Source organism: Myotis lucifugus, unplaced genomic scaffold (genome assembly GCF_000147115.1).
Source record: "Myotis lucifugus unplaced genomic scaffold, Myoluc2.0 scaffold_2, whole genome shotgun sequence".
NCBI lineage: Eukaryota > Metazoa > Chordata > Mammalia > Chiroptera > Vespertilionidae > Myotis > Myotis lucifugus.
The window spans coordinates 17439609-17452553 of record NW_005871050.1 but is presented as its reverse complement, the minus strand read 5'-3'; the positions used below and the strand labels follow the sequence as shown (position 1 = coordinate 17452553).

The 12945-nt window shown below is 43.5% G+C and overlaps 1 protein-coding gene across 1 annotated transcript in view; it reads left to right on the top strand.

The window, feature by feature from the left end:
- Positions 1-7151: 7151 nt before the first annotated feature.
- SLC25A43 (solute carrier family 25 member 43) overlaps positions 7152-12945 on the top strand; it is a 35428-nt gene continuing 29634 nt past the window's right edge. The window contains exon 1 of the mRNA XM_006082181.3: positions 7152-7530. Within this exon, the coding sequence (XP_006082243.1) occupies positions 7256-7530 (275 nt within the window). The 5' untranslated portion in view covers positions 7152-7255. The remainder of the gene's footprint in view (positions 7531-12945) is intronic.

Genomic DNA, 12945 nt, shown 5'->3' with positions numbered 1-12945 from the left:
TTCTCTCTATCTCTCCCGCTCCCTTTGTCTCTCTCTCTCTCTCTCTAAAAAAAAGAAAGAAAATTAAAATGTAACCACCCTCAAGAGAGTACATAATCTTAACTTCCTGTAATCCAAATCCTACCTTGCTTTCTCCTACCTTCATGTAATCTTCCTTATGGTCCCTCCTTAATTTCAAATGCAGAAAAGAAACTGGATGCTGGAGGGTGTGAGTGGCTGGGAAGAGGTCAATGGGGGGGGGGGGCGCAGGAAAGGAGACACATGTAATATTTTAATCAATAAAGAGTAAAAAAAAAGAAAGAAAGAAAAAGAAACTGGAAACTATAATTCTTTGGAGCATTTGAGATCTTGCTCCCCAGCATATGTCCTCAGTTTAGTTTAAATAGACTCTTATATACAGGTTTGGGCATGTCTTACAGGGACATTTACTTGGTGTAGTACAGCAGGATTCTGAAGAAGCCCACCCAGGACCGTCCCTCAGGCCTAGACCAGGTGCCAGGTACCAGCAAGGGCTCATTGTGCACCACTGGCTCCTCACTTCACATCAGGTGAACTTAAATGAGTCTTTTCTTGGAATCCTGAAGGTAGCTACTTTAGGTAGTGGTTCCTGACCTTGAGATATTCTTATGTAACTGGTTTTAATTTCAGCTTTTTTAAATTGGCTCAAAAGAAAAATTAAAATTAAGATGGGAAATCCTCCTGCCGAGGCAAACAAATCCCATAACAGTAAGCCTCTCTTTAGTACTCTGGCGAGTTTTATGTACAATACATACAGAGCCTCAACTTGCTAGTATCTACAGAAATGGGGAAGTTTAACTAAAATTGATATCAGTTGACGATGGCCAAAATGGGGTGCTCTTTTGACACCTCAAAATTAATTTTTTTGGTTTGCTCAGTTGAAAAAAGCAGGCTCTAAAACTGAACTGAGTAAATGGGATGTTTACCTTGATTGGAAAAATAAAAGTCTCGCCAAAACCGGTTTGGCTCAGTGGATAGAGCATCGACCTGCGGACTGAAAGGTCCCAGGTTCGATTCCAGTCAAGGGCATGTACCTGGGTTGCAGGCACATCCCCAGTAGGAGATGTGCAGGAGGCAGCTGATCGATGTTTCTAACTCTCTATCTCTCTCCCTTCCTCTCTGTAAAAAATCAATAAAATATATTTTTTAAAAAAAAGAAAGCCTGGCCGGTGTGGCTCAGTGGTTGAGCATCAACCTATGAACTAGGAGATCTCAGTTCTATTCTGGTCAGGGCACATGCCCGGTTCCCAGCTCAATCCCCAGTAGGGGGCGTGCAGGAGGTAGCCCATCAATGATTCTCATAATTAATGTTTCTATCTCTTCCTCTCCCTTCCTCTCTCTGAAAATCATTAAAAACATGTTTTTTAAAAATAAGTTTAACGAAACACAGATAAACTTTCTTCCTTTGAGAAAGTTAATAAAATTTTAAAGACTGTCTTTGAGCCCTCAAATAAAAATCTCTTATCTTCAGGAAGTTAATAAGAAACTTTTAGAGACTGTCTCTGAATTAAAGAAGGCTTCCAAAACTGCTCAATGCCACACCCCACTTCCCCCCTTTCTCCAAACACCCCATTACTTTCTGAGCTCCCTTTTTTTAACTTGCCCTCCTTTTCTCCTCTTTCTCCTCTCCACCAACACCCTATACACTTAGGGGAAACTAAGAATAGAAAGCCAGACCAGGATAGGCTAGAAAAACCAGAAGTTCTGGCAGCTGCCTTTTGAGAAGAGCCAGTCCCAACACGGGAGGGGGGGGGGGGACAAGCAATAATTTACTCTCCTTGAACTAAAGCAGAATTAAGGGATCTAACTAAATATTTTACCAATCCTCTCCAAGACCCTGTTCAGTTGGTAAAGACATTTTATTTAATTGTTAGAATACATGACTTTGGCTATTCTGACCTATTCCAACTAATACACCTATTGATTTCTGAGAGCAAAGCAGCAGAATGGCTAGGTAAGTTCTGCTGGGAAACTCCTATAGAGGAACTTTTAAAACAAAGAGAAATAGACCAAGAAAAATGCAGGGAATTAGCCCACCAGCTTCACCAAGACATCCCTGAGATGTTCCCCTGGAAAATTAACTGGATAAAAATCTAGCAATGTAGACAAAAACCTGATGAAACCATACTAGCTTTCTTTGAGCATTTTGAAATTTTTTTCAAACAATATTCAAGATTGTCTCCAGACAGTTTTAAGAATCATCAAAATGATATAATGCTCAATTCAGCATTTCTGGAAGGATTAGATGAGGAGCTTGTAATTCTGATTAAATAACATGAATTAAACTGGGCAGCAACACATGCCGATAAACTAGCAACTCTGGCCGATCAATTATTTAAATTGGAAGAAAGGGATAAAGCTACTAAAATTATGAATTTACTGTTATTCTCTGAAGTATTCATCTCAGTCTGTTGAGATTTTGCTTCCAGGTAGTATCTTCTTTTTGGCTCAGATAAACTCTTATAAAAATTTTCTACAGGTTTAGATGTTTCTCACGTCGACACTCCAACTGTTGAGAGCAGAGCAATGTTTCTGTAATTAGAGCAAGTCCTGTCAACCTAAACCTTGCAATACCTTTTAGAAGAGGTTCCTTTATCATGTGTATCATTAAATAAATGTAGAGCATAACCATACAAGCCTAAAAGCAATTGTGTACCTGAGATGTCTTATATTAACAGACTGCTCTCTGCCCCTTTCCTTTTTATTCTTATTATTGATATTGGTTCTGATCTCTCTGCCCTGGTTTATGCCATAAAAACCACAGTTCAGAGCATCAACCACTACTCTTCACATCACCATGGAGCAATACTACCCCCCATACATCCATAAGTGGCTAAAAATAATTTGGCCTTGGGTTATGTGGTATATAACAAAGACACTGGGCAAGTGACCAATTCTAATTTCAACTTGATGTCACACTCTTGGTAATGCTAAGTATACCATGTCCTACCAAGCCAACATTACAAGATCCCGATTCATATAAAACACATTTCCAAACCTATTAATTTGCTATATACTCTTATGAAACATGACTTTTTTAATATTTTTATTGATTTCAGAGAGGAAGAGAAATGGAGACATAGAAACATCAATGCTGAGAGAGAATCATTGATCAGATGCTTCCTGCACACCCCCTACTGGGATTGAGCCTGCAACCTGGGCATGTGACCATGACCAGAATTGAACCTGGGACTCTTCAGCTGGAAGGTCGATGCTCTATCCACTGAACCAAACTGGCTAGGGCAAACATGATTTATTTTTAATTTATATAAACACCTTTTTAGAAATATATTCATATCCTGTTATCAAATCACCAATAAACCAATATTAAATTTCTGGATTAATTTCTTCCCAAAAGGAAAGCTAAAGAGACAGGGAAAATTCTAAATTTTTAAAAATTTATCAAAATCTGTCTTGGATTCTTGCCAACTTATTCTTAGCCTTTCTTTCCCTCTATTGTCCTCTTAGCTAAGAGAACCATTGAAAATGTTCTTACTCAAATTACACTCTGCAGTCAGGTGGATGTGTAGTGTAGCTGATAGTGGATGTTGCCACAAAACTGACCTAGATGTGAATCCTAACTGCCTAGTAGTAGCTGTGTGACCTTGAGCAAGTCATTCTCTTAGTTTCCGCCTCTCTAAAAAATAGCTAATCATAGTTAACACATATATAGTGCTTACCATACATATAATTCTTGTAACACCCCCTAGAGCAGTGGTTCTCAACCTTCCTAATGCCGCGACCCTTTAATACAGTTCCTCATGTTGTGGTGACCCCCAATTTCATTGTTACAAATTGAACATAATTAAAGCATAGTGATTAATCACAAAAACAATATGTAATTATATATGTGTTTTCCGATGGTCTTAGGCGACCCCTGTGATAGGGTCATTCGACCCCCAAAGGGGTCGCGACCCACAGGTTGAGAACCACTGCCCTAGAGGAAGAAACTGTCAGGATTGGGGAACCTTTTCTCTGCCAAGGGTCATTTGGATATTTATAACATCATTGGGGGGCCATACAAAATTATCAACTTAATATTTAGCTTCCTAGCTCTAGCCAGTTTTTCTCAGTGGTTAGAGCATCCGCCTGTGGACTGAAGGGTCCCAGGTTGGATTCTGGTCAAGGGCACATGCTCAAGTGTGGCCTCACTCCCCAGTGTAGGGCATGCAGGAGGCAGCCGTTCAATGACTCTCTCTCATCATTGATGTTTCTATCTCCCTCTTCCTTGCTCTCTAAAATCAATAAAAAATATATTACAAAAATAAAAATAGAAAAATTAGCCTGCTAGACAATAGGGTAGTGAAAGCCTGCGGCAGAGGGTGGGGGCAGGCTGGAGGGGGGTCAATGGAGGAAAAAAGGGAACATATGTAATACTTTCAACAATAAAGATTTTTTTAAAAAATTAGCCTGCTAAAGGACCTAAATAGACACTTCTCCAAAGTGGACATACAGAAGGCCACAAGATATATTTAAAAATGCTCAAAGTCACTAATCATTCGTGTGAGTATTCCCATGTCCTGAGTGATTCAGGGTTCAGGATCTGGAGGAGGGGGCGCACGCAAATGAAAGAGACGAGACAAGAAATAATAATTTGGAAATATTGGGGGCCAGGCAGGCAAGCCCAATGCAAGAGAAAGGACTTCCACTGGTGCTCAGGCCTCCCCAGCCATTTATTCAACTTTGGATACACATCTAGCTCATAGTCACGCAGGTAATTGCAGTAACAGACAATCTTAAAGGTCAGTAAATATTAGAAGGATTTACTCTGAGACTATTTGATCAGGAAATAGCTTGAGCCCCCATTGTCTGGACTAGACAATCAGTGCATAACTCTAGCCCTTGCCATGAGTTCAAGGTTCACCAGCGTTCCCCGGATCCTTGTTTGCACTTCTCTGCTAGTGAAGACAAAGGGTGGCTTCCTGCAATCCAAGAGATGCAAATTAAAACAACAATGAGGTATCACCTCACACCTGTCAGAATGACTATCATCAATAAATCAACAAACCACAAGTGCTGGAGAGGATGTGGAGAAAAAGGAACCCTTCTGCACTGCTGGTGGGAATGCAGACTGGTGCAGCCACTATGGAAAATAGTATGGAGTTTCCTCAAAAAATTAAAAATGTAATTGCCATTTGACTCAGTGATCCCACTTCTAAGAATATATCCTAAGAAACCTGAAACACCAATCAGAAAGGATATATGCACTCCTATGTTCATAGCAGTGCAATTTACAATAGCTAAGATTTGGAAACAGCCCAAGTGCTCCTAAGAAACCTGAAACACCAATCAGAAAGGATATATGCACTCCTATGTTCATAGCAGTGCAATTTACAATAGCTAAGATTTGGAAACAGCCCAAGTGCTCATCAGCAGATGAGTGGATTAAAAAATTGTGGGACATTTACACCATGGAATACTATGCAGCGGTAAAAATGAAGGAACCCTTACCATTTGCAACAGCATGGATGGACCTGCAGAGTATTATGCTAAGCGAAATAAGCCAGTCAGAGAAAGATAAGTATCACATAATCTCATTCATATGTGGAATCTAAGTAACAAAATAAACTGGTAAACAAAATAGATCCAGAGACAGAGAAGCATGAAACAGACTGACCAATTTCAGATGGAAGGCGGAGGTGGGGATGGGGTGGGGAGAGATTAACTGGGAACATAAATTGAAATATGTAGCCCATGGACAGACAATACTGTGGTGAAAGCCTGGGAGGATAGTGTGTGGGATGGAGTGGGTCAATGGGGAAAAAAAACAAAGGGGACATCTGTAATACTTTCGAAAATAAAGATAAATTTTAAAAATTAGCCTGCTATAATTTGGCCAAACATTTAATTAACTCACCCCTAATGCCTTGGCAGGGCCAGACTAAATGATTTCATGAGCCAGATGTTCCCCACCCCTGCAAGCAACTGAGGCACAGAGAGGAAAATTGACTTCCCCAAGGGCACACGGCTGGTAACCTGAAGAGCCAAAATTGTAATGCAGTTTCCAGAGTCCAGGCTCTAACAACCACACGTACAGCCTCTCCAAATGAGGGCAATAAATGAGGCTGTACTTACTAAGGGCTGTTATGAGGATTAATGACATAATGTATGTAAAGCCCAATATATGACAAGTGTCTGATAGGTAGCAGTGTGTGTGTGTTATAGATTTTTCCTTCTGCACTTAGAAATCTGCATGGCTTTGTCTTGGGATAGAAAAATAAAAGAGGTTGGAGGAAAAAGAACAGAAGCCAGGGGAGAAAGGGGTGAGGTAGAACATGGAAGAGGAGTAGTGGGGTTGTGGGGGAGGAAGAAACTTCCCTCTACCTTTCTGGTTCCTTCAGCTGGTCTAATATTAAATAGACATGAGACTAACAAGAGAAAATAAATTTAATTACATATGTATGTATGGGGACCTCACATACATGAGTGGTTCAGAGACAGAAAGGAAAAATGAGGAATATATGGCATTCCAAGCTAAGGATGAGTAAAGTGCCTTGGGGCTTTAGTGGAGAGAAAGGTCATTCCCAGGCTGATAAGAGGAGCAGGTATTCGGTAATTAGAAGTTTGCCCTGCCTTATAGATAGATCATAAAAAGTCATTTCTGATGATAAGTCTTTTTATGTGCAAGGGCCCTAATTTAAATTCTTTAAAGGAGAGGTAAAAGTTTATCATGAACCTGCAGGGTCTCTGTTGTTCCCTTTAGCTCAAAATAGTCTGCATACCACAGAGGCACATCTTAGGGTGACTGGCTCTGAATCCTTACAGGGTAAACAAGAAGAGGATGGGGGTTAATGGAGGGGATGATGACACATTCGTAATTCCTTAACTAATAAAGAATTTAAAGATAAAAAAAAAAGAGAGAGAGAGAGGCAACCCTGAATACTTAGGAAACAAGAGTCTAACTGGCTGGGCCTGGAGGGAACAGGGTGACTCTTTCTCAACAGCAAACAGAAACTTGCCAACTGCAGAGCAGATGGCAAATCCGAGAGGCTTCCGACTCTGGAGGCCTCCTCCGCCCCACCCACCCCATCCACCCCACCCCTGAGGCCGCCAGGGCGACCCCACCCCTGAGGGCGCCAGGGGCGGGCCCGGCTTTCCGGGCCCGGCCGGGCGTCCGTTCCCCCTCGGGGCGGGCCATGCCCGCCCCCTCCGCCGAGAGCCCGGGAACCCGGGAACCCCAGGCCCGAGACACTTGGTGTCCCGGAGTCCCGGGCCGGGGCTCGGCTGGTGGGGCGCGATGGCGACATGGCGACGTGACGTCCGGCTGACTGGAAGCCAGCGGCTGCTGTGCGCGGGGCTGGCGGGCGTGCTCAGCTTGAGCCTCACCGCGCCGCTGGAGCTCGCCACCGTGCTAGCCCAGGTCGGCGTGGTGCGGGGTCGCGGCCGGGGGCCCTGGGCCGCGGGGCTTGGCGTGTGGCGAGCCGAGGGGCCCCGGGCTCTATGGAAGGGGAACGCGGTGGCGTGCCTGCGCCTCTTCCCTTACAGCGCCGTGCAACTCACTGCCTACCGCAAGTAAGGGCCGGGCGAGCGGGCGGGCGGGGCCAGGAGGAGGGATCGCTGGGGTTCCCGGGGTCAGGGCCCTGCCATGGGCCCTAGCCCCTTTTCCTGATCGCGTGGGAGCCCCTCGGAGCAGTTTGGCCAAAAGGTGACAACTAGGGCCCAGAGCGCAGTCCCCACGTTTGTCACGTGCTCTTGGAATTCCTGCCTCTCCAGGTGCGGTTTTGTGGGGGCAGCATTGGCCCAGAGAGGCTCAACGGGTTGGACGGGTGAGGAGGTGGAATGGGACAAAAGGAGATTTGGAGGACGGAGTGAAGACATCTCCACAGATGGCTCCTAACCATTCCCACCGTCCACCAACTTGGAAACTGCCTTGGCTAGCCTAGGAGAGACCCCTTAGAAGGCCTGTGTATGCAACTGTGTGTGACCAAAGCCCACAGAAGAAAGTGTTTGAGAGGGGCAGAGGGCTCAATCCATTGCCACAAAAAGGCCACAGATTTCTACACACATGCACATAAATGAAGCCTGCCTTTAGGGTCCAGCAGAGGCCAGAGCTTCTCCTCAGGCTCACTGGCCTCATTCTTTGTTAGGGCTTCAGGCTTACCTCAACAGCTGCTTCTTAGGAAAGGATGAGGCCAGATGAGTCTTAAAGCTTCCTCAGAGCTCAAAGATGTTTTCCTTTAAGCTGGAAACAAAGCCTAAAAGAATGAAATGGTAAGTGATGGAATTTCAAGAAGAGGGGATATTCCTATATTAGGAAGGAGAACACAGTGCCAACTCTGAAGACTGACCTGGTATCTGAATTAGACAAACAGCCCACAGTGTTGATCACATTGTTCAACCTTGGTGGCTAATAGTCAAAGAATTTTGCCTTTGACTCTGGGAGGGGAACACAGTGCTGTAAGGGAAGAGGCTCAGGCATGCCACCTTGTTCCCCTTCCAGAGCCGGAAGGCTCACCTGGCAGCTGACAAGCAAGATGTAATACTAGTATACACTGTGAAATTATTACCTCAATCAGCCTTATCACGGAGTCCTCCGGGCCAGGGCTCATTTCACCGATGCCTGGGAGTAGAGTTACCTTGTCTTCCTCTGGGAAGGGAAGGTAGTGAGAGCACCAGGCATTTCTGTCAAGGCTCTCTTTCCTCCCCAGCACTCCATTTGCCCTCAGCAACTTCTGGCCTAAAGTCTGTAAACAGCTGAGTTTTAATGGCTCATCTTCTCCCCACTTCACTTTCTTCTCCACAAAGCATACCCAGGGGAGAAAGGCAGACCTTCAAAGGCTGGTTTAAGTATTGTGGCTTTTCTGCTAACCACCTAGTATATATACATCATTTGATTTTTAAAACAGTTTTATTGAGATGTCATTGACACAAAAATTGTTTATATTTAAAGTGTACAACTGATATTTTATATACACTGTGAAATTATTACCTCAGTCGAGCTAATTAACATATATCACCTCTATAGAGTTATTTTATGTGTGTGTGTACATGCATGTGTACATCATTGATTTTTTAAAATTCCTGCCTCCTTCCCTGTAAGGTCCGTAGCATGAGAAATATGCCCATTTTACAGATGCAGACTTGTACTCAGACTGGCCATACCATTCGTCAATGACTGCTGGGCTTTCTGACTTCAAATCTCATATTCTACTACATCATGCTGCCTTTCTCTCTGTCTTTATTTCACATTAATTTAGCAAGTCTTCTTTAAGTAATCATCGTGTGCATTAATACTGGGAATGAGGCAAGGATGAAAGGGGCATGGTCCCTGTGCCCCAGAACTGAAAAGTAATAGAAGAATAAGAGTAGTGTGTCCATAGCGTGTGATTGCCATGGTTGAAGTGCTACAGAAAGAAAGACTTCCAATGAGGGATGAGGAGGAATAGATGTGAAGACTTCACAGAGGAGAAAAACCATCTGAGTTTGGTCTTAGGAGAATGAGTAGGAGTTTGCTGGGCAAAGATGGGGAGAAAGATATTGCAGGTAATGTCATGAGCAAAAGTGCAGGGGTGGGAAGGCATGTAGCATGACTGGAGCATAAGGTGTGTCTACAGCAGTAATGGGAAATACAACCAGAAAAGCAGGTTAGAATCAGATGTTGGAGGGTCGGGTTAAGGAGTATGGACTTTACTTGGTATGCAAGAGTAGCTATGGGAGTTTTTTGAGGGGGAAGTGCTCTGATTAAAGCAATTCAGCAAGAATAATTGTCACCTGGAAGCAGGGTAGGATGACTAGAGAGGAGGAAGACTGGAGAGGGGTGGCAGGACCAGTTAGGAACCTATTGCACTATTCCTTGTGACAGTTGAGGACACCTGAAATAGACTGGTGACAGTGGGAGTAAAGAAGATTTGATGCGTGGGAGAGGAAGAAGAGATAGTTATCGAGCTAGATTTGCTAATATTTTTTTCCCTTGCAAGATTTTCTTGGCTGGTGAGAGGACAATGGGGCGGGGCGGGGGGGGCAGGGGACAAAGAAAATATTGTTTTCTTTCTTGAAACTAGAAGGTAGTATTTCAGCGAATGACTAGGCATAGGTAGAAAGCAAAATGGTTGATTAATCATGGTGCCATCCTTCCTACATAAAGAAGATACTTTTGCTCCATCATTATACTGATTCATCTCTACTCTTTCCTGACCATGAATTTGTAAAATAGTTGGCTGGGGGTAAAGCTTATGATCATGGATTTCAGCAAAACAAACATCCCCAAATGTTCAGAGAATGGGGTGGTTAAATAATTTGTCCACAAACACAATTAATGACAGACCTGGAGCTTGAAACCAGGTCTTCTGGCTTCACAGTCCAGGACTCTGCCCACCATTGTGATGCTGAAATGTCTACTTGCTTGGGTTAATGATCAAAAGAGTCCGTTCAGGAGTGTCTATTAGGAGCTAGGTACTTGTAATAAATAAATAAAACCTAACACAAAAGATGGCTTTCAAATATATCAAATAGTAGGCCCTCATCGAACTTTACACCACAACTGCTCGTCTAGCTGTATAAGCATTGGTTTGGATCCCTACAGCTCTGAAATTGTTTATAACCAACACCAACTCCTTATTGTGTAATGACTTCATGAGCTTGTGTTTGGCTGCTAACCTGTATTAGGTCAAAGTGTTAGCAGTTCTAACTACATATATCCAGGGTGTGTGTAATATTTGTGTAGCTGAAAAGAAGGGGTTACTGCTGTTCACCAGCTTGTGGGGGTGGGGGAGAGAAGAACATAAAGGGGAACACTGGTGCCCTGGCCAATCAGACAAGATCTTAAGATGTGGGGACCAGGATGACATTATCGATGACCTTTTAGGGTTGCCTGCCTTGACTCTGTGATTCTAAGGGGAACCATTAGTGGTCATTTTCTCCATGTCAGATGGTCAAAGTTTGAGAAGAAGGGACTTCCTTTGGTTTTTACTTTTTAAAATATTTTTTATTGATTTCAGAGAGGAAGGGAGAGGGAGAGAGAGATACAAACATCAATGATGAGAGAGAATCATGGATCCGCTGCCTCCAGCATGCCCCCTACTGGGGATCGAGCCCACAAGCCGGGCATTTGCCTGACTGGGAATCGAACCGTGACCTCCTGGTTCATAGGTCGATGCTCAACCACTGAGCCACGCCAGCCAGGCTGGTTTTTTTCTTTTCATTTTGTGTATTTGATAGTAAGACATGACTTTATAAGGCAATCTGATATAAGACAGGGTTCTTCTTCCTAGTTCATCAAGTCATTCAGTCAACCAAAAGCTTATTTCCTCTCCTGTTACCCTTATCAGTCGTTTTTTCAGCAGGACTGTTGAACTTTCTTGTAATCTATGCTGAGTGTTAGCACAGTGTCTGTCACGTAGATATTCAATAAATGGATAATGGATTAATTAATGCCATGGAAATGGCCAAGTGGGATAGGGAGTAAGGACGAGGCAATGAGAATGAATGGTGTTTCTTTGGGCATTTAGAACTCCATCTTCAGATTGTTCCAATTTGCTGCGGCCCACTCCTCCAGTCAAGCATTTTCATTTCCTCAATCTTCCCTTCCCCTTCTAAGGTCCCCCCCCCCCCCCCCCGCAACTGGACTGGCCAGAGGACAGAGGAGTGAAAAACAAGGACGTGTGGCCCAGCTGGTGTTGCTCAGTGGTTGAGCATCGTCCCAAGCACCAAAAGGTCGCTGGCTTGATTCCTGGTCAGGGCACATGCCCAGGTTGTGGGCTTCATCCTCAGTAGGGTGTGTGCAGGAGGCAGCCTATTGATGTCTCTCTCATCAATGTTTCTATCTATCTCTCCCTTTCCCTTCCTCTCTCTCTCTAAAATAAATAAAAACATTTAAACAGAAGAAACAAGAAAGTGTGCAGGGAGTGAAACTGAGGTAAATGGTCCATTGGTGATTGCCAGATTTAGTTACCTGCATCTTTAAAAGGTAGCTGGTTAACTCAACTGACTGTTTCAGGTGGTACAGTTAAATACATTAACAAAATGAAGTCAAGATTTTCCTACAGCTTGAAGGAGATGCTTGTTTGTTTTATCAATGAGTGTTTACTTGAGAGCAAGGAGCCATCTTAGAACCCCTTAAATAACTGCACCTAAACACCCACTCATCTTATTTAGGGCCCTGGTTTTCTGCCAAAATGGAGGAGCAGGAAAGGCACCACTTCATTGGAAGTTTGAAAGCCAAAGCACTAGGGATGTTCTACAATACATTTATTTTATCCTAGCTCTGTTCACTTTTCTTTTATTTAAACCATTATTATCTCTCTCCCTCTCTCCCTCCCCACTGTGGCAGAAATCTTTCCCCCCCTAATTTTCAAGACCTTTATTATTTTATCCTGATCAGCAAGATGGAGTGAAATTCCTTTGTTCTTGACCAAGAAACATGTGTCATATAAAAGTCCCCTTATAACAACTTCTGCTGAATAGGCCCTCATGCCTGGGGATGTGCTCCTTCCAAAAAGAGGAACTGTAACAAAATGGGTTTCTATTTTGCATTTGGAAAAGCCCACCCAAAGCCATTTTTTTAAATATATTTTATTGATTTTTTACAGAGAGGAAGGGAGAGAGATAGAGAGTTAGAAACATCGATGAGAGAGAAACATCGACCAGCTGCCTCCTGCACACTCCCCACTGGGGATGTGCCCGCAACCCAGGTACATGCCCTTGACCGGAATCGAACCTGGGACCTTTCAGTCCGCAGGCCGACGCTCTATCCACTGAGCCAAACCGGTTTCGGCCCAAAGCCATTTTTACTGCATTGTAAAACTGCAGAGAAACACAAAACATAATCTAGCAAACACCCACATCCAGAATTGACATCATGGTAGTATAAAAGATACCTCAATTTTTTTAATATAGAAAATAAGATGTTATAGATCAAGCTACAATCCTCTTCACTCTCTTTCGCAGTTCATCCCCTCTTCCACCTTCCCAAGGCGATTTTATAGGTTT